General features: G+C 53.9%; 8 protein-coding genes across 9 annotated transcripts; 2 read left to right on the top strand and 6 right to left on the bottom strand.

The window, feature by feature from the left end:
- Nucleotides 1-33: 33 nt before the first annotated feature.
- Nucleotides 34-1,265, bottom strand: JDV02_008790 (uncharacterized protein; the record flags this gene model as incomplete). The annotated part of the gene is made up of 1 exon (XM_047990421.1): nt 34-1,265. One exon carries the CDS (start codon nt 1,263-1,265, stop codon nt 45-47), a length of 1,221 nt encoding a protein of 406 aa, XP_047846428.1. The 3' UTR covers nt 34-44.
- A 1,555-nt stretch (nt 1,266-2,820) lies between these two features.
- Nucleotides 2,821-4,313, bottom strand: JDV02_008789 (uncharacterized protein; the record flags this gene model as incomplete). The annotated part of the gene is made up of 2 exons (XM_047990420.1): nt 2,821-3,737; nt 4,142-4,313. The coding sequence occupies 2 exons, from the start codon at nt 4,311-4,313 to the stop codon at nt 2,821-2,823; spliced, it is 1,089 nt and encodes a 362-aa protein (XP_047846427.1).
- A 424-nt stretch (nt 4,314-4,737) lies between these two features.
- On the bottom strand, nt 4,738-5,731 carry FPR1 (Peptidylprolyl isomerase). The gene is made up of 5 exons (XM_047990419.1): nt 5,537-5,731; nt 5,399-5,463; nt 5,229-5,310; nt 5,099-5,140; nt 4,738-5,001 (listed from the first exon to the last, which is right to left on the bottom strand). The coding sequence occupies exons 1-5, from the start codon at nt 5,659-5,661 to the stop codon at nt 4,971-4,973; spliced, it is 345 nt and encodes a 114-aa protein (XP_047846426.1). The 5' UTR covers nt 5,662-5,731; the 3' UTR covers nt 4,738-4,970.
- Nucleotides 5,732-6,601: 870 nt separating this feature from the next.
- JDV02_008787 (uncharacterized protein) lies at nt 6,602-7,960 on the bottom strand (the record flags this gene model as incomplete). Its single annotated transcript, XM_047990418.1, has 1 exon — nt 6,602-7,960. One exon carries the CDS (start codon nt 7,958-7,960, stop codon nt 6,602-6,604), a length of 1,359 nt encoding a protein of 452 aa, XP_047846425.1.
- Nucleotides 7,961-10,636: 2,676 nt separating this feature from the next.
- Nucleotides 10,637-12,478, top strand: JDV02_008786 (Chitin synthase; the record flags this gene model as incomplete). Its single annotated transcript, XM_047990417.1, has 4 exons — nt 10,637-10,669; nt 10,731-10,835; nt 10,891-12,412; nt 12,471-12,478. 4 exons carry the CDS (start codon nt 10,637-10,639, stop codon nt 12,476-12,478), a joined length of 1,668 nt encoding a protein of 555 aa, XP_047846424.1.
- A 535-nt stretch (nt 12,479-13,013) lies between these two features.
- JDV02_008785 (Tripeptidyl-peptidase I) lies at nt 13,014-14,579 on the bottom strand (the record flags this gene model as incomplete). Its single annotated transcript, XM_047990416.1, has 1 exon — nt 13,014-14,579. One exon carries the CDS (start codon nt 14,577-14,579, stop codon nt 13,014-13,016), a length of 1,566 nt encoding a protein of 521 aa, XP_047846423.1.
- Nucleotides 14,580-16,120: 1,541 nt separating this feature from the next.
- JDV02_008784 (uncharacterized protein) lies at nt 16,121-17,535 on the bottom strand. Its single transcript, XM_047990415.1, has 2 exons — nt 17,302-17,535; nt 16,121-17,242 (listed from the first exon to the last, which is right to left on the bottom strand). Exons 1-2 carry the CDS (start codon nt 17,505-17,507, stop codon nt 16,765-16,767), a joined length of 684 nt encoding a protein of 227 aa, XP_047846422.1. The 5' UTR covers nt 17,508-17,535; the 3' UTR covers nt 16,121-16,764.
- Nucleotides 17,536-18,170: 635 nt separating this feature from the next.
- JDV02_008783 (uncharacterized protein) lies at nt 18,171-19,366 on the top strand. 2 transcript variants are annotated; one of them, XM_047990413.1, is made up of 2 exons: nt 18,171-18,496; nt 18,557-19,366. In XM_047990413.1, exons 1-2 carry the CDS (start codon nt 18,382-18,384, stop codon nt 19,240-19,242), a joined length of 801 nt encoding a protein of 266 aa, XP_047846420.1. In that variant the 5' UTR covers nt 18,171-18,381; the 3' UTR covers nt 19,243-19,366. The 2 variants fall into 2 exon arrangements, with proteins under 2 accessions (XP_047846420.1, XP_047846421.1); XM_047990414.1 differs by having other exon boundaries at nt 18,171-19,366.
- Nucleotides 19,367-19,651: the final 285 nt, after the last annotated feature.

The following is a 19,651-nucleotide window of genomic DNA, read 5'->3' as shown; positions in this document are numbered from 1 at the left end:
CACACACACCTGGGTGAGAAAGCACCCAGTCAACTTGGTGGTTACTATTTCTGCGCCCATCCAAGCCGGGTCTTGCCGCCGTCAAAGACAACGTACGCGGCCTTGAGCGCAATGTCGCCAAAGATGGCAAACGGGTTCCCGCCCGAAGACTGAATGCCGCCAAAACACTTGTTACCGGTCGCCTTGGCGTAATTGATGAGCGCGCCGGGGACCGTGATCTTGCCGCCGCCCACCGTGAAGGTAAAGTCGGGCAACTTGGTGCTGCAGTCGAAGATGTATCCGCCCTCCTCCTGGTCGTTGGTGGCGCCGGGGACGTTCTGATAGTACGCCTGGACGAGGTCGTCGCCGGCCAGCAGGAGCGTGGTGCCGGTGTCGGCGATGGCAGAGAACTGCTGGCCGCCGCCAGTGTCGCTGCTGGTGCTGAATTGCCAGAACCCCTCGCTGTTGTCCACGGGGGCGTAGAGGACCTTGCTGGCCGCGGACGGGACGGCGCCGAAGATGTAGCTGCCGGGCGTGTCGTGTCGAAGATCGGCCACGAACAAAGGGCTGTCGAGCCCGCGGGCGATGTTGTCGAACCACGTCTTTTGCTGCGTCGGCTTCACCGTGTTGATGGAGCTAAAGGCGAGACCGAGGAGGCCGTCGTTGGCGCCCGTCGCAAACTGCTGAGAGACCCTTTGCGCGGACTCGACCGCCTGCGTCTTCACCGTCAGGCCCCCGACCGTGACCGTGTCCGTGTAGACGTCTCCGGAGCAGGATGACATGTCCGCGTAGGTGATCTCCCAGGTGGCGCCGCGGAGCTTCTTGGCCGTGCTGCTCTTGCTCGGGCTGTACAGGTTGTGGTTCTTGGACGAGCCGCCGTCGGTCTCGGTGGAAAACACCCACAGGTCCGAGCTGCCCGTGTCAAAGTCGAGCTTGAGCGTCTGCGCCGGCGTGCCGACCTGCACGGGCACGAGGTACTCGAGGTCGTCCTTGTCCGGGATGGCGGTCACGCTGCCGGAGCTGCGCCTGGTGTTCTGGCCGTTGTGCGCAGCATGGGTCGTCTCAATGGCCTTGAGCAGAGCCTCTGACACGGGGATGCCGTATTTGTTGTAGGCCCGCGCCAGGGCTAGCGGTCCGTTCCGGCCGGCAAAGTTCTCATTGACGGAGCGTTTAATCTCAAACGAGCCCTGCTGAGCCGGCTGGACGGTGGGAATGACGCTGCCCGCCGCCAACGAGGCCGTCAAGACGCCGACAAGAAAGCTGCCAAAAGACGACATGGGCTGCATGATGGGCGTAGGGAGGCTGAGTGTTTACAATGTAGCCTTTTTTTTTTTTTTTGCGTACAAGACAAGAAGATGCAATGATCTCTGCTCTGCTCTCGAAACCTCCTCCAAGGAGCTTCACAAGAGCCGTATTTAAACCATTGCGGACGGACGACCTGTACAAACGACCCGAGGCCGTCTTCCACCGCGCTTGAAAACCGAGGCTTGATGATAAAATGTCGCCGAAGCCCACGATGATGATCTGCGGACAAGAAGAGAAGGTCGTAGTCTTCAGCTTCAGTCCTCGGCGCGCGCAGGTCACTCTGTCCACAGAGGAGACGTGCTGGCGCATCCATGACTGCAATCGGCGTAACGCTAGCTCAGAGCGGAAGCCAGACAGACTGCGTCGGCGATGGTGATGCCACGGAGGGGAGGGACCTTTGCGACTTCATCAACTTGAAGGGGCACCACGTGAGAGCCGGGAGCGCGCGCGAGGCCGTCCGTTTGTTATGTGCCGCCGTCTAGCGCACAGTTCACTCTCTGTCCACGGAGACGTGCCGGCCCCCCTCCTAACAGTTTGACAAACTTCCGACCCGCCGCCGGACGTTGGGCTGTTTTGCCGGGAGTCCGGCAGCGGAGCCTAGGAACTTCTGACGATAGGGCGCGCGGTCAGTCGAATGAGATGGCCCGGAGGCTTCTGAAAAGGGTAGGTTCTTGTATAGCCATGTGCCGCGATGCCGGATCGACTTGCGCTCTTCAGGGTTCCTCTAGAGTGATTCGATTGTGCCATTAGCGCTAGGCTATTTGAGAACAAGCTGCTAACCTACTGCCAAACTCAGATCGCATGGGCCCGACCGATTTCCCCCTTGCCGGGACTGCCCAGCGCCAATCAGCAACCGATCACTCAGCAAAGGTAGTTGACTAGTTAAGTGCCGCTTAGACTATCGACGGGATTTGTTGCCGTCGCAGACATGCGCACAATGCGTGGTCATGGGGAAATCCCAAGGGCGGTCTACAGGGCATCGACACAACGATTGGACAAGGCAGGTGATGCGAGGCGCCGGCACAGATGGTAGAAGAATGAGAGGATAGCCATGGGGATCTTAGATCTCTCACACGGACCATTCTGAGTTGGGATGTTCGTACACTGATCGGGGGAATGGGTGGTGATTCAATGTGGAGCCAAGCTCTGGCCGTTGCCGTGCTTGCGCCGGCTTCGATCATCGACGTGGAATCACACATGTTACAAAATACAGGAGAGAGAAGGCTCAAGAAAAATTTCACGACACATTGTTCAGCCGTGAACAGCTGGAGACATCTATTTCTGTGACATACTGCGCCCAATGCAACACCACGGACCGCTCGGGTCGCTTGAGCTTCTTCATGTTGGCAATCTATAACCACCCCCATTTCCTTAACCACATATGCTCGCAGACGACGGCCTTCAAGCTATAACCAAGGCTTACCCCTGAATTCCGCGATGCGAAAATGTTGCGGCATACCAGACTCGCCCCGATAGCTTCTTCACCGACATCTTGTTTGAGGACATACCCCACCGCAGAGTTCCGCCTTGGCAGCCCTAGGTCGCCTGATCCTGCCCAACAAACTGAAACCAGGGGTGATCAAGCATCTGCTCTGCTGTGAGACGGTCCGCCGGGTCGTAGACGAAGATCTTGGCCAATAGATCATTGAGCAGAATTGCCTCCTGTTCCGATATCTTTGGCAGTGCCTCTAGTAACTCATCCCAATCTCCACTGTAGCTGTATACATAGATATTGTCTATCTTGACGGCCTTGGGGTTCCACACCATATCTGAAAGGTGTGGAGGAAAGGGTTGGTGCTCATGCTCCCACCATGTCCTCTCGGGCCTCGAGATGCCGGTCTGGACAACACGGTCCTTCGGCTCGTCCCATATATTGTAGACAATACTTCGCAACGATCGGGCTTCGCCTGCCCACCACTGGTCATGCGGCGTTCCTTTGCTGGCATCTCTTGTCGGCTGACCCCGACGGTCCCACAAGACAGTTTGCTGCCACTGGGGTGGCATAGCCTCTCCCAGAGTATGGATGACGTAGCGCATCAGATCGCATGGAGTAACGACGTCGAAAGGGCTCGAGAATGGGCCCCGCCCGGACCTAAGTCGAAGTCTGCAGCATCCGAGGGCCCAGACGTCGCTCGCAGGGCTGGCTGCCTGTCCGACGGCAACTTCAGGGGCCAGGAATTCGATAGGGGTGCCCATCATCTTCTGTGGAGGAGATGAAACCGGAAAGCATTGGTCGAAATCAACCAGTTTGAGGTCGGGCTTGATGATGGTCTCTGGAGAGGATAAAAAGTCGATGTTCCCTACTATATACCGCGGTGCCTCAGGACCAGGCTTCACGCCAGATTGGGTCTCTAGAACTCCCGTCACGGGCCGGCCGAATAGTCGGTAAATGTCATCTTCGCCGTAACAGTCAATATCCGAAAGGGTGAGGACAAGATTTCCCACGGTTACATCTAGTGCTCTGTCTGTCAGCTGTCCGTCAAGAGCAAGCGAGCTTCGCGAGACTCACCTCCATGACACAAACCGCATCAGTGGAGATCGGCGACCGCTTTCGTGGCCTGATGAGCAAGTCTCCGGGCAAATCGCGGCGTGAGGCGGCAGTTGAGCTCGTATGACAGCTCTGCTGTGGATGAGCCAAAGACGGGTAGGACAAGGCATAAATGGCGACCATTTGGCCCATCAAGGGTAAAGTGTCGGTGTGGCCCGGCCACAAAATGTGTCTGGTTGCCCGCCAAAGCCGCCCGAGCCAGGGCACTTGTCGTTGCCATCGAAACAGAATGGTCTGCCTTGACAATCTTCAGAGCCACCCACTTCTTCTCACTCTCGTCTCTCGCAAGCCAAACCGTGGAAAACCCACCGGCGCCGAGCTTGTGCACAATTCTGTAGCGTCCGTCATCGTACCTGTCATTGAGGTGAACAGGATGGAACCCTCCGAGGCGGTATCCCTCGGCGTCTTCGGTATCCCCGACATCCTGAGGGAGGAGGAAGCGTAAGTCATAGTCTCCTTCAGAGTCTGAACAGGAGGACATGGTCTAGATGAGTGACAAATTTGGAGTGGTGCTGAAGTGAATCGAAGGTGGAGGAGGTATGGTAGAGAGAAACTGTTGGCTGGCCAGAAGGCGGGGAGTGGGGGAGCCTCGGGGGAAGTGGTTCGAGATGAGCCAGCGGCCCCTCCGCTGTTGGCGGTCTGCCAAAACTCCAACCCCCCTGGCCGCGGAAAATGCAACCTCAGATAGTAACTAGCGCCAAAGGCGAGGGAAACGAGGAGTAGAGAAAGTTGAGAGCCCAAGTCGAGGAGGGAGGAGTGAGGTTGGGCTCTATGTACGAGTGCGTGGTGAAAGAGGGGTGGGCATGGCAAGGGGGACGGGCGAATGGCGAGAAGGGCGCCTCATTACCCCATCGACCTTTACCTTTGCCGGTGGGAGCAACAGCGCCTTTCAGACTTTAGGTAAAGGGCCTGGGTGGCATGCCAATTGCCCTCACAGCCGCAGACCACCGAACAGTAGCCATGGCATGTGACAAGGACAATGGAAACCGCCTACATGTATCCAGTACGCATCACGGTCACAACGTCTGAGGAGAGAGAAAAGCTGTGCCACACGGCTTGAAGCTATGTTTTGGCAGTTCCCATGGCCCACATTCTGTTTCAATCTAAAGTGCATCAATCGCCGCCGCGTCTGTGGCAGCTAGCGCCTGACGTTCTTGAGCTCGACATCACTGCACAAAGTGTCAGCACTGCCTGGGCACGACAAGCGTCCGGGGGGATTCTGGCCGTCAGGGCTTGAGGCACTGCTGAGGTCAAGCGGCAACGTACAAGATCAGATCGGAGTTGGGAGGGATCGCTCCAGGGAATCCTCTGTGGCGAATAAGTCAGCCAGCCCTCTTTGATCTATTGTAGCCCGACGGCCGCAGTCATTGCAGCAACTCATATGTGTGTGACCTACCGGGCGCCGTAGCCATAGTCGGCGGTGATGTCGAGCGTGGCCTTTTCGCCCACCTTCATTTGCGTGACGCCCTCATCCCAGCCTGTTGTCGACGACGCAGTTAGCAACGCGCGACCTCTTTCTACTATACCCATTTGCAGTGTGGGCAAGCGGCGACGAGTGGCAAATACCCTTGATGACCTGGCCAACACCAATCTTAACGATGAAGTCGCCGCGGCCGACGGACGAATCGAACCTGACGGAGGAGCAAGAGGCATTAGCCGACCCGATCGCCATCAAGACTTTGAACGGGGGGGTGCGAGGCCTACTGATCTCCTTTGGAGTCGGGCTTGGAAGGGTCCTTGAGCCAGCCAGTGTACTCAATGGTGACAGTGTTGCCATTGACGGGCTGGTCGCCGCTGCCGGCCTTAATGGTAGTCTTGCTGACACCCATGATGCGGGTTTGGAATGGATTCGTCGGGGCTGGAGGCGATGATGGGGTTGTGCGGGTGCCTTGTGTCGTCGCGCGTGGACAAGATGAGGTGGTTGTTGTTGCAGAAGAAAGATGGAAGGGGCAGGTTTTGTATCGCGGGGGCGGCGGAGGGAGGGACGGTACCTCTCAACGCAGCAACAACAAGGTACCTTGCTTGGCTGGCAGTGAGTGGCTGCTGACGTTGCGAATTGATGAGCTCCTCCAGTGCGTTCGAGGGAGGGGCAATGGAGGGGTTGGAGGGGCAAAGCTGCCAGCTGCAGCCAATCATTGCGCAGCAGCCCCTCGCGACTTGTCAAATGTGAGCGAAGCTCGCGAGCGGGTAGCTCTACCGATCCACTCGCTGCAAAATGCAGTACGCTCAAGTCCACCTACTTCTGTCCTGACAATCGAATGTCACTGCTACCCCGGGTGCAGCGGTCACGTGCATCTGATTTGGCGGAAATGAACACACTCACAAAATCATCATGCCAACAAGCAAGCGTTGAAGTGGCCATTGCGACACGCGCTCGCAGACGAAACACCTTGACAGGCGAGGAGCAAATCTGGTTGCTGCCATGCATTCCCAAGTCGTTTCTATCCTATCAATATCGAAGGGCTGACTGACTGCTTGCGGTTGTTGATTCGCTACTTCGTACAGGGTAAGCATCAAGCACTCTGTACTTCGTAACGCTCTCTTGAACCACTGCTTCAGAAACCCGAGCCAAAGGACATGAATTGACATGCGGTTGTTCGAGTGTTTGTCGAGGCGAAGTGAACAAGCCAATGGGCTAGAGTTCAAACCTATCTGCGCACTGTTTCCCCTTCAAGACATTGGCACGGCGGCCGTGATAAAGCAAAGCTCAGTCAGGAAGCCTCGTCCTTGCCTTGAGTCAACATCTATTGCTCCTCGGCTCGTGCCGGACTAGCCCTCCTGTGGACACCACCATTCAATCTGTACACCTTGAATCTTGTCCAAGACAGCAAAGTCGACCCCATGTTGCCGGAAAGCAACAACGACCATGTCGAAGGCTTCCTCCACTACTTCGGGAGTCCATTCGTTGGGATGTAGACGCATGATCTGCGGTACGGCCTCCTGGGCGACCAGAGGGTCTAGCCAGCTCACCTCCACCCTCTCTGTCAGAACTAGAGCCTGGGAGAGGGTAAGTCCTGGAGAGTTGGCCAGGTGGGACTGGCCCGGCTTGAAGCCGATGCCGACCACCAAGACGTTTGGGCGCAGCCTCTTCTTCCCAAGACCAGTATCCAATTTATTGATCAATCGCTCCGCAATCGCGGCCGGACGTGTTCTCATGGTTTCGGACGCTGTTTCGAGGAGAGGAAAATGGTTGTTGGCGAGTAGGTAGTAGGGATTGACAGGAATACAGTGGCCTCCTACGCCCAAGCCCGGCGTGATTGGCATGTACCCGAATGGCTTTGTCGCTGCCGCCCGACATACTTCAAACGGGTCTATGTCATGCAGTCGACAAGCGTCCGCCATTTCGTTGGCGTAAGCGATGCAGATCATTCGTTGGCAGTTCTCGTAGAGTTTTGTCATTTCGGCAACCTCGGGGCTGGAAACGGGGACCACTCGTCGAAATACTTGGGAGTAGAGCTTCGTGATCATGTCGAGAGAACCGGGAACAAGGTCGTCAAGCCCGGATATGATCTTTGGAATAGCGCTCGAATGGGGTTCTGCACGCCCGGGATCGACGCGCTCCGGAGACATTCCAGCAAAGTACCCATGCTCTTTTGCCATTGGGCCCAATAGCTGTCGTGTCATGCCAACGGCGACGGAGCTTTCAATGACAACCACCGAGCCCCTGCTCGCATAGTTGGCAATGACAACCAAAGCCCTCCGGATGAATGATGAGTCGACCGTCTTGTCTGGAAGCAGCAAAGTCGGGACAGATATGAGAAAGTGTGTGGCTGCTGCCAGGTCTCCCGGATTTCGGGTAAATCGGACGCGATTGTTGCCTTGAAACACCTGCTTGAGCTTGCTTATCCTGGCTTCTGAAACGTCGTAACCGAGTACCTCGTAGGCCGATGAGAAGTTGTCGACAAGTTGCTCTCCAACATAGCCGACGCCAATGATGGCGACGATAGGATCATTGACCCTCTCGGTAGCATCTTCCGAGGGAAGGTGAACGTTGTGAAACTCGACGATATCATCTTCGGGGGTGAGATCGTAGTAGGAACGCTCGGGAAGTCCCCATGGTTGTATAGTCTCTGTCCGAATGTTGTGCAGCTCACTAGCAAAGCACATGGACTTGATAACCTGCGACATGACTAGTAAGTGAGATGATGATGCAGATGGCGCAGTGGAGATTTGGTCCCTGAAAGATGGAGATGAGAGGGACATATAAGCCGCTGGAACAGCGGGCAGCACCAAGAGGAGTTCAAGAGGAGTTCAATAGCAGTTACGAAGGAGATGTAGAATGTCCATTCGTGCTTGAGTACATGGTCAGTCGGGCATCCGACAGCTATTCCGTCACTATATTGAAGTTCCGTCCGCCACATAATACAATCAACCAAAGGCGCTTGAATCGAATCCAGCGTTCGTGATATTGTCAAGCCCATCTGCGAGATTTGATCAACCAACTTCAGCTCGGCGGTGGACTATTGAACACCGCTCTTCCTGACTCACGCCAGCTTTGACCAATGTGCCTCCAGTATCGACTTATATTGAGTGGAGCTCCAGTCGTTGGTCTGTGTGATGTGTTTTGGTGAAGGCTTTCCATTAGACTGCAAGGGGTCTTGTTACCCGCGCAATGAGGCTGAAGTCGTGAGCTGGTTGAACCTCTACTGCTCGTATCTGAATCAGACGTCGGAGTCTGCAGCACTGCAGTCGAGGACCGCGAATACGAAGCAGTGTCCATTAGTGGCATCTCGACCGAGCACCTGTCGTTGAACAATAGGTCAGGGCCCCAACAAGCCGATGGACCAGAGCGTGGCGCCACAGGGCCCTCCGCTATTGAAGCTTGAGGCATACCCAATCAAGTGGAACCTATTACTGGTGTGAGGGACAGGAACGGAGATACAATGCGCGTGCTGCTAGGACCAGACGTCAGTAGTTAGTTTGCTGCTGCTCATTGCCTGTTGTTAGATGCGCCCATCTCTGTTCTCTGATGTTGGCTATTGCAGTCCGCCGTTGGTATACGAGTATCACATGCAGCATCGCTGAGATGTGGGCATGCCTGTTGGTTCCTGACTAGGTAGCTTGGCCGATCCTTGTGACCTAATAACAAGACTTGTTTGCCACCATCAAATAGGACGGGTTATGTGGACGACACAGCAATGAAAAGCGTGGGCCATCTTCTACATTCGGGCCTTGGTGTTCCAGGGTCATAAGCCGAGGAGCGATGAGTGCGAGCCCGGAGTCCCGACACTGATCGAAACTTTGTAATGTAACTAGTTGGCCCCCCCTACTTTCGAGCGGATGCGTGCTGCATCCTAATAACTAACGTACTGCACTCTGCGCGATGCGCCAACGTGACAGCGGTGCCCTGTTGAGCGGCGGGATCCACCGCTCGCCATCCGGGACCGGCGGCGGCCAACTTGCCAGCATTCCTTTGCCGCGGTAGCGGGGGCTCGAGCAAATTGCCATGCCTGAAAGAGCTGTGGGAGCCACAAGAGCGCGCTACTCCCGACCTGGAGCCAGCTGAGAATGATGTTTGTCGAACAGGGTACTGTCGTAGTATCGTCGCGCTGCACGTCGGAGGGCTGTCTAACCCTACCCCTGAGGACTGCCGAGCGGTCGAAGATTGCCTACTCACAGCCTGTGACTCGCTTGTAGCTGACACTCTGGAAACCGTCTATATGGCTTCTTTTGCCTGGAAGCAGAACGCGCGTGCGATTGCCGATGCGCCGTCTAGATGCACGTGAGAGCTCATTACCAACGGTATCGTGGATGTGGTGTTTGTTGGCTCGTTGGAGCTGAGGCATTGCCATTCCCGGCGCGCCACACTTCCCCCCTTGTCGACGCCGTCTGCCGCAACCCGTGGCGCCAATGTTCGGTAGATTTGCAGCCGAGTTGCAAAAGCGGAAATAGTCTTCAGGTAGTCTTGACCCGTCTTGGCCGAGGAGCCCCCCAAAGAACCAGTGGCCGCCGGAATGGCTGCTGAAGCTGACCTCGCCAAACGCCAATGAGGAAAGCTGAATTGAGTTTCACTGCGGATTTGGGAATCGCGGCGGACCATGGCGTTTGCTACCAACACATGTGAGAAGGCTCTCGGCTTGCAGCGTAGCGAGATGCCTTCGCCGGTGAAGTCTAGAGTGCTACGATATCCAGTGCCTGTGTGACCACATGGTATTAGGGAGATCTATAGGGCCCCTAATGCGGCAGGCAGGAGTTACCTCATTGAGCGTACGGCAGCGATGTCATTCATGTTGGTTAGACACAGTTCAATCAGTCTAAGAAGCCCCTCATGCATACCATCAGGCTCCATGGACGGAGGCGGGCCTCGTGGTGGCTTGTTGGTGTATTTACCTCCAGTACGGAACACCGGGACTCGCACATACAGAAGCATGTGGTAACAGCGACTTTTGTCAACATCTGCTGGGAACCCGAGCATGGCCTACTGCTCGACGCTAGTGCTCAGGTCTTTTCAGCCGGAGCACTGTAAGTTGTGCGCCGTAAGCCATTGACGTTGTCGGCATGTGGCTGATTTCTTTTCAGGTTGTCCTTGCGCAATGCGAAGGGTTGGTTGCTCTTGCACTTTTCGCCCCGTCAAGCATATTGGGCAACGTAGATTCACCTCCTTCTCCTTCTTCTTACCTTGGGCCTTACCCTGTCACCATCACTCCAAGAACGCAGGACCTTGACGCTTGCGCAAGTCAACACTCTCTGCTCGAGGACACCTGGCTACTCTTCCGTATCGAGACGTGCTGAAAGTCACCCATGGCGAGTGATGTCTCCCGGGATTCTGTGGCAGAGTTGGAGCCGAAGGTACAGGCGCCAGCCATGCCGACAAGCGCAGAGGATCCGACCGGGCAGGTGAGTCTTCAAGTGCCCAACATAGCATCTGGTACTTATCAGGAGCTTACGTTTGATCTAGATGGTTGCAAGTCAAGAATGCGCCCATAAGGCTTGCGTAGAGAATACGGAGTCGAAGCCTGTCCCGCCCCCCGCATCAACAGGAATGGAAGATCGCAACGAACCGGTGAGTAGATGTCCCGTTTTGTACAAAATAAGCCACAGTCTGACAATGAATGAAGGCGGCTATGGACGGAGAGGGTGACTCCATCAACCAGGGAGCACAGTCTCCGCAGTCTCCAGTGTCTCGCCTTTCGTGGCAAGATACCGGCTCGAGCGCGTCGTTCACCTCATCATTGTTGCAGGAGGATGCAAAGGCACATTGGGACGCAGAACTCGAGCTACGATCGGTTTCAAGAAACCTCCTACGCCTGCAGAAGTGGGGTCTAATCATTGGCCTGGTCTGCCTCAACGCAACACTCATTTATGTCGCGTGGGCGTTCTGGCAGGTATACTACCTCTTCATCGTGCTCTTGAGCGCGAACACCGCCATGCAGGCTTTCATGATACTCGGAATCATTCTTCACTTTCTTGCGACAAATCTACTCAGGTGTGGCTGTGGCTGGCCTCGCAAAGAAATTATTCCGGATGCGCCAGAGAAGATGGTGTTGCTGTTGCCCTGCTACAATGAAACAAAGCTGGAATTGACTCGGTCGCTCGACTCCCTCGTTGCTCAGAAAGACATCGATCAACACCATCGCGTAATTTTTATCGTCGTTGATGGAAACGCCCGCGGTCCGGGTATGGAAAAGACAACGCAGGAATATCTACTACAAGATATCCTTGGCCCAGGGCGTTCTCGATACTTTATCAACGGCTACCGTGCACGAGATGGCTTATTCATGCCGGTTCGTGTTCAGAGCGGGTACTACAAGGGCCTCCCATACGTCTTCGTCGGCAAGACCTACAACCAGGGCAAGCGAGACAGCCTCTGCTTTGCCCGCTCGTTCCTCTATCATTTTAAACAACGCTCCGAAAACGTCGTCACGATGTTCAACAATGGCCTGTTCGAATACATCGGGAATATCTTCATTCAACACAACCTTGATAATGTCGATTTTCTTGTTGGGATGGATGCCGACACTGTCTTTGACGAATATTGCGTCATCGAAATGCTGCACGAGATACGGAAAAACCCAAAACTTGTTGGAATCTGTGGTCACGTATGTGTTGACTACGACGGGAAGAACTTTGGACTGTGGTCGCTGTATCAAGGAGTCGAATATTCCCAGACCCAAGGCCTCCGCCGCCTGTTCCAGTCCCGTATTACGGGGAAAGTCAATTGCCTTCCTGGATGTTGCCAACTTATTCGCGTTGGGGAGGCCACGTTTGGCGACGCGGTCCTTCGCGAGCGGTTCGCTTATTACCCGAAGCCAAACGATATCATGACGCAACATATCATGAGCAACTACTCCGAGGACAGTATTCACACTTCCATTGTCTTCAGCCTGTTCCCAAAGAAGCAGACTGCTCAAGCGCTGCGAGCCAAGGCCTTTACCATTGTACCCCAGACCTGGAAAGTCTTCCTCTCACAACGCAAGCGGTGGGCTCTGGGAAGCATCTCAAACGAATTTGTGATGATATTCCGACCTGGCATCATCCTTATAGAGAGGATGCAAAGCTTCATCGCTGTATTTACCTGGGCTATTACGCCATTCATTATCGCAGCTCTTGCCGAGCTTCTTATGCTTCTTGTCAAGCGTGGTTCGGAGGTCATGAAGGACCCTGTTTTCCTAGGTCTGATATGTGTCCTATGGTTCAGATATGTGAGTCACAGCGCGGCCAAATATCGAGACACAAGGGCACGTTGCTGACATGGAGTTACTGCAGGTCTATTCCTTCTGCATAGGGTTCTGGCTACCTCGGAATAACTTGGAGCGCATCCAATACTTTGTTGGGTTCTTTTTTCATCTCATAACGTCTCCGTTTCTCAATATTATAGTTTTGGCTTATTCGCTGTTCAATGCGGATGACTTCAAGTGGGGAAAGACCAGACAAGTTGTACCAGAACCTGGGGAAGATGACCAGGGTACCTGTCGTACTCGGGAAACAGGTCCTCACTGAGCGGCATATTTTCTTGGACAAGCCCTATCTGGCCTGTATATGTAATAAATTCATCAAGGAGATACTATTTGAGTGGGAGACAGTAAGTGTCGATCCTGGCCTTATCAGCACGGAGTAGACCGATGATACTATATAGAAGAAGAGTCCCTATAACTCAGAAGAAGCGTTTCTCTGTAAATCCTGTTGAAGGACCTGATCGCTGAGAAGGCCAAGTGTTTCCATGACGAAGTCGCCCGGAAAGCTACCCGAGGGCCTTTCGGAGCTTGGCGAAGTTCATAGTGCCCAGACCTGTGGTTGGGTCCCAACCAGCGCTAGCAGGGAATCCATATGTACCACACCCCTGGTTGTGGCCTTGGGTGATGTCATTCAAAGCGGCTCGCACACCGGCATTCTGGTACAACAATGGGTTCAAGAATCCCAGAGTCGACTTGCCCTCGCCTATTCGGTAGTCATTGATGAGAGAAATAAGCGAGGCCCATGCCGGGGAAGACGCCGATGTTCCATACACTCGCTGCGTCCCACCGTTCAGAATGATGTCATAGTATTCCCCAACAAGGGCAACGTCGGGGAAACCGCGGCCACTGGGATTGTAGTAACCGCTGTATGAGTTGTCCAAGTTGTTGCTGATGTACTTCTTCGTATCAGCACTCTGGTAGGATGGTGCAGGAAAGTACCACGAAAAGCCGCCACCCGTCGAACCACCGCGCTCAAATGTGGCTGCTATTTCCGCCCCATTAGAGAACTGCGTAGCACCAACGGACGTGATGTACGGGCACGACGCGGGGAAAAGTGAATAGAATCCGTCGTTGCAGTTGGATTCGCCGTTGCCGCCAACGCCAAAGTCACCGGACGAGAAGAAGACTGAGATTCCTCGGGAGCCAGCCTTCATGAATTCGTTGCAGATTCGGTCCAGGTAGCTGTGAGAGAAGAACTGCTCCTCGCCACCGTACGAAGTGGAAACAGCTGTTGGTGGGTTGGATGCTGAGTTGAGGTAGGTGCCAAAGTTGATCAGCTCGTCGGTGAATTGGTTGTCCGGGTCGTTGTTCGGCCCGACAGCATAGTACGTGACCGGGTTAGGGTGACCGATCGAGAGCGCGATTTGCGTATCCAGGTTGCCTTCCAGGTCCGGGTTACTTGGAACATTGCTTGCACCGCCAATTGAACCGTCCTTGAAATCGGAACCGCTGGCGGCCGAGTCGTAAGAGCTCAGGAAGCTGGCTGCGTCGCTGTGGCTTGCTGAAAGGCCGATAAAACCGGTGACAGCGAGAGAAGCTCGGCCCTTCCCACTGTAGTCGACGTTGTAGTGACTCTGGATGCACGATGGAACAATGTTGTTCGGATCGCACCCACTCTGGCGCTTATGCATGGCGGTATCAGACTGGTTTTGAGCCACCTGAGGGCCCATAGCCCTATGAAAGGCAGTGGTGGGCTGAATAGTGTCAATGTGGTCGTGAAGAAGCAACGGAATAGAATACTCCGTGGTCCGTGGTGCTGATTTGCCAGACACAGAATCGTGGTAGAGCGAAAATTTGGAGTCAAGCATGCCCTCGGCTTTACTGAGAGGCACCTTTACCTCTAGCCAGTCGGGGGTCGTCTGCGTGATGTCCCGTTCGTGGATGTCGTACGACGATAGCCAAAGCTTGACCATCTTAACCGACTCTTCTGATGGCCGGGTAAAGCCTTCCAGCTCCTCTTTGGAGAGCCACTTGCCATAGTTGGGACTTTTGGGGTTGGAAATGTCTTGCAGCTTTGACTGTAATGCTCCCATGTTCCCTTGCTTGAGGGCTATTTGCATGTTCATAACCATCTCTGGGTGCGGGTGGCCTTTTGGGACCCATGAAGCTGGCACGCCGACTTTTTCCAGAACCGAGTGGTGGCCAAAGTCAGCAGCACGTCTATCCTGTAGGGGGCTTCCATATGCCAATGTGGCACATGCCAAGATGGTGGCGTGGATGGCTGAAAACATGTTGGCTTGGTGTTTGCCGACCAGAGATGCTACTTTGAGAGTGCCAGTTTATCTCACTGTTGAGAAGCTGCAAATGAGAGGTTCGCTTGATCGTTTATATAGATCCGTCTCTCTCTCTACCTCGTCACCTTGAGCATTAAACTACTTATGACGATATAGGAAGGCGTATCGACTATAGCAGCTCTGGTCTTCTACTAGACAACCCATCGTCGTCGTCTATGTGGGCTTGAGACACAGGAGTAGCCAAACCGCCACCAAGGGCTCTCAACTTCTACTTTGAGACCATTGTACAACCTCGTGAAGGAGACAGTCTAACGTGAGGAGCGCTGAGGCTGCCCGCTTATCCCTTGTGAGTAAGTAGTAGCACAAGTTCGCAACGGACCATCTCGTCGACCTAGATTCAAAGTAGAAAGTCATACCACACCACCATTGTAGGTCTTGCCATTATCGCCAGCGGAGAAAAGGGCTTCCTGACTTGCACAGTACAGTCACCTGACACGGCCACCATTTTCCGTACTTTACCAGATGCACTGTCCCATCCCACTGCAGGGCATTCGAGTTACAGGGAGCCATAGCAGTAAGGAGACAGCGAGATGACTTCTGCGTTGAGCATGCAAAGAGCGCTGGTGGATATTGCTCTTGAGACAGTTGAGGGCTGGCAATCCTCACTAATATAGTTTACAAATCATGCCTCACATGGTCATGCGACATGAGATCTGTACGGCAGCTCGATACAAGCCGAAGCCGAGGCAATTCCAAATCCGACAGCCTCTCTCATATTGGTTGTAAGATAAGCCGAGATCGCAGTGGTTGATGCGATCTTGATGCCGACACTGCCGGGAAGGATGCTGCCAATCCGTTTACAGAAGGTCGCACCTGGCGTACTTCCCGATCCAGTCCCAGCGCAACGCAGACATGCCGGTTTTGCCGTGGCCCTTGAGTGGGTCCAGGCTCTTGCTGGCCATGTTGAAGAGTGCGGCTGACATTGAACTGCCCGCCTTGGATAACATCTTACATCACGCAGTGAGAGATAGCTTGAATGTCGGTAGAGAGCAGTTTCTCTTGTGTCGGTTAGCGATGCTGACAATAGGACAAGCAGACAATTCTGATCTGACCATTGAGACACCGCGTAGGTGGACTATAACCCCCTCTTTTGTTACCCACACTCACAGGTTTATTAGCACATGCGCATCGCGATTGGGCTCCATCAGTAGCATCAGCCCCTATTCAATCTCCGCACGACAACTGAGGCGGTGACGCGGCTGGCATGCGATAGCCATCACGGGCTATAACAGATGTCGAGCTACGTGTGACCGCGCCTACACTGACATTTTGACTAGGTATGAGGTAGGGGTTCTTAAACATAGAAAGCACGACATAAGGAGCCATGTTTTTTTTTGGTGGGACCTGTCTCGCAAGGTGTGACTTATATCTGCAACTGATTTCGGTTTCATAGCTCCAGTGCCGGAAGCTCGTGGTAGGCCGGTTTCATCGACCGCTGGTAGCTAAGAGCTCAGAACCTCCAAGCTGGTAATCGACGCATGCGAATTGACATGGGCGTGCGCGTTGTCGCGTCCATTGGACCGGGTTCCCCTCATTCCCCCCCGCATTTGTATCACCGTAGAAGTCATTCTTGTAGCAGCGGCTGCAGTGAAACTGCGGGGTGCATCAATAATCCTCGCATCGCGGGACCGAGTGCAATCCTCCGCTCCACGCAAGACAACAACACTCGCTCTCAACCCTCGGACATTCGCCTTACGATAGATAGCGATCAAAAATACCATGAAGCGTGGGAGCATATCGCTTCCCCACGCGACGTATGAAAACCCAAGCTCATCCGGTACTTAGACCGCGCAGCCCAGCACACCAATCAGTCACGAGTGTAGTAACGTGATAGGACTTCGCAGTGTTGCGGACTTATTATTTACGTGCAGTTTTGCCAAAAGGCCAAACCTTGTCAAAAAAGACCATCAATAAAGCTCCAATACTGTAATACAGAAATCATCTCCGCAAGCAAACACTCTCGTCACACGCTGTTGCCAAGCCCCTGTGCCTGCGACGCCGACTTTGCTTCCTTGGCATGGAGGTCTTTGTGGCTGATGTTGGGACATCCTTCGAATTCGTTGACCTTCGTGGTGTTTCGACCTTCAAGGGTCCCACGACCGCTCGTGAACTCTTCAAGCGTCTTCGGGGGCAGAGTAGAAGTGCCATGTTGGACTGCGGCCGCGTGGTGAACCTCGTGGACTGGGACAGTCGTATGGACAACATGACGCTCTACAGTCTCCTTCTGAATGACGGGCTGAACGTGTTCGTGAACATGGTGGTGCGTATGTTCTCCGGACACAACTGGAGCAGTGGACGACGAGTGGGTCGCCTCGTGAGTGACAGAACTGTCTCTGTACTTGCTAGCGTCGCGCTCAAGGAAGGCGCTGACATCTTTCTCGTTTCCATGTTCATAAGACTTGTGTTCCACGGGGAGGGCGTGATGTGTGTGTTTCTCCGGCCTATATGAGTCAGCCACCGTACGTGGTGTTTGGTGAAGGTAGGCACATGGGAGACGCACAGGGTTTCCTTCATAGTAATGGGCTGCACGGTAGTGTGATGGTGATCTTGGTGGATCTCCTTGTCTACCGCAGTGACAATGTCCTCATGCTCGTGCGGGCGAATATGTTCCTCGGTGACGGCCTTCCGCACATCCTCGTCGACGGTGGTGGTGTGCTTCCCGTCACGGGAGACAAAGTTCGCGACGGCTTGTTTAGCTTTCTCCATGATGAAATGAACTTATTTTTTTAAAGAGTTGGTGCAGATTGATCACGATGCTCGTTTCAGGGATTACACGTTCTCTTATATACACCGAGCGAACGACTTATTGATGTCATGGCCTTGATGCCGTCCCATCGCGACCCGAGTATAACTCCATAGACGTCATACAGCAACAAACTTTGACTAGCAATTGAGGACCGCTTGAAGGGCCCGAGGCATGCCTTCTTCCGAGGCAATATGACGGTGCGAGTGGGCATCTGGTCCTACGCCGAGCTCTTGAGCTGCGGGCTGCTCTCCTGGGCCTCGATGGGGGTAGTGAAACTCAATCCAATGCGACGAAAGTACGTCATCCAGTTCCATCAGCGGGTGCCAATGATGAGCCGCTCTGAGTTCCCCATAGATGCGGGGCGCCCATTTTAGACCTAGTGCTCATTCCAAAGGGCTGGAGAAACGTGCGTTTAGTTTAGCTGATAAACCGCGTCGGTAAATATTAAAGTTGACGCCGTTGCATTCGGAGCCAACAAGGTGGGAGATATGACGCTGATGCATCGGACGAAGTAACGATTGACGCAACTTATCGCCGTCCCAGAGTCCGCCCGTCGGCGGCCGGAGTGATTTGCGTGTTGGCACCGAGACTCTCCAGCAGCTTAGGCGTCTTGGGCGTCCAAAGTCACATTTGTCATCCTAAATTTTGTCTCCATTGACGTAGTCGTGGTCGCGAATGATAGATTCCTTTGTGCTTCGGCATGTGAAGCCCGAATGTAGCAGGGCTAAATATTGTTGAGTACCCCATCAGGAGAGCACATCATGTCAACAAAGATGCTAGCTAAGAACACCATTTCGTGCTGTCGCAGCCACTTGCCCATCTTCCAGTTTTACCATGTCGCCCCAACACGGCAATAAATTAATCAGATGGCTTAAGCGTTTTGCTAGTCGAAGAGCGGCAGCACCATCAGGCGGTCGAAGACCTACCGCAGGCTCTGATGACAAACATGGTAGGACAATTCCTTCGGACAATGACCCAGATCCTGGCTGAGGCCAACATGGCTGTACAGAAGATGCGACGTCTCACATCGCGAGAGGCAGCTTAGGCCAGTTGTATGCCAATGATGACGAGGGAACTGCTCGGCAGGGGGGTTGCATGAGCAGCGAAATTGCTCCATCAACGGATCAAAGCCACTGCAAAGATACGCCTCGATGGCAGGGGATGCCTGAAAATACAGCAACCCCCAAGGGCACGACCAATGGCCCGGGCAACGAACAAGAACAAAACTATAATACTCCTCGATACGAGGAAAACATAAAAACAGAGGAAATATATAGAAGCGACGATGAGCGGCCGGCTAAGCAGTTCCAAGGGCTACCTGCTGGGAGAAACCAGGCGCTACACGACGCACAGCCCAGTCACAGAGAGGACACGGCCAGCGCCAGTGGTTCTCCGACGCGTAAGAATAAAGCCGTCGAAGGAGTCACCGATTCAACCAAGGGCGAATACTGCGACGTCACGACACACGTGAGACCCGCTGTTGTCGAAGAGCACATACGGCCGCATGTGCACACGATTTACGAGCCTACACGTACTCGCTCGATTCACATTCACGAGCATAAATACCTTATTCAACCCATCAAAGACCCGCAGCCGACAACCATTCAAGAACAACATTGGTTGTGGGATCCAAATGGGGGTCAGATGCAGAGAATATCACTGGACGTTGGACAGCGCCTGATGGGCAACATCTAATGACTTAATTCAACGAGACTTCAATTATCAATATCAATATAGTTGTCTACTTTTACTGCACCACTAGGAAACAGTTCATCATTGAGCTAGATGTATCTCGCACCTGATGCGTGCTCGTTCGAGGGAGTGAAAGACCTTTGCGCTTAGGACTTGAGTAATCGTTGTACTTCCTTGGGAACGTGATCCACCGCCAGTCTTCTAGATAATATCCGGCCTAGGTAATCGTCTAGCCTCTCCCTCTCTTCCTCTTTGAACGCTTCGTCTCTTGAGTTATTGTCGACTACTAGCGCACGATTGAAGTCCAGTATGAAAGGTTCTATGTTCGATATCAATAAGACTACACGTAACAATAACCATGGGTATAAAGCTACTCACCATCGACTCCTGTGCGAGGGTTTGGACGCATAAA

Source organism: Purpureocillium takamizusanense, chromosome 9 (genome assembly GCF_022605165.1).
Source record: "Purpureocillium takamizusanense chromosome 9, complete sequence".
In the NCBI taxonomy this organism is placed as follows: domain Eukaryota; kingdom Fungi; phylum Ascomycota; class Sordariomycetes; order Hypocreales; family Ophiocordycipitaceae; genus Purpureocillium; species Purpureocillium takamizusanense.
Note: the sequence above shows the minus strand (reverse complement) of the source record. Positions and strands in the feature narration are given on the sequence as shown.

What these genes read in the sequence shown, in the direction of transcription:
- JDV02_008784 (XM_047990415.1), bottom strand. Translation starts at nt 17,507, where the DNA reads ATGGAGAAAGCTAAACAAGCCGTCGCGAACTTTGTCTCCCGTGACGGG. An exon ending in ATTACTATGAAGGAAACCCT is followed by an intron (nt 17,243 to 17,301) that starts GTGCGTCTCCCA and finishes TGACTCATATAG; the next exon opens with GCCGGAGAAACACACACATC.
- FPR1 (XM_047990419.1), bottom strand. Translation starts at nt 5,661, where the DNA reads ATGGGTGTCAGCAAGACTACCATTAAGGCCGGCAGCGGCGACCAGCCC. An exon ending in GACTATGGCTACGGCGCCCG is followed by an intron (nt 5,141 to 5,228) that starts GTAGGTCACACA and finishes TATTCGCCACAG; the next exon opens with AGGATTCCCTGGAGCGATCC. An exon ending in CCCAACTCCGATCTGATCTT is followed by an intron (nt 5,002 to 5,098) that starts GTACGTTGCCGC and finishes CACTTTGTGCAG; the next exon opens with TGATGTCGAGCTCAAGAACG.
- JDV02_008783 (XM_047990413.1), top strand. Translation starts at nt 18,382, where the DNA reads ATGTCGCCCCAACACGGCAATAAATTAATCAGATGGCTTAAGCGTTTT. An exon ending in AGGCTCTGATGACAAACATG is followed by an intron (nt 18,497 to 18,556) that starts GTAGGACAATTC and finishes ATGGCTGTACAG; the next exon opens with AAGATGCGACGTCTCACATC.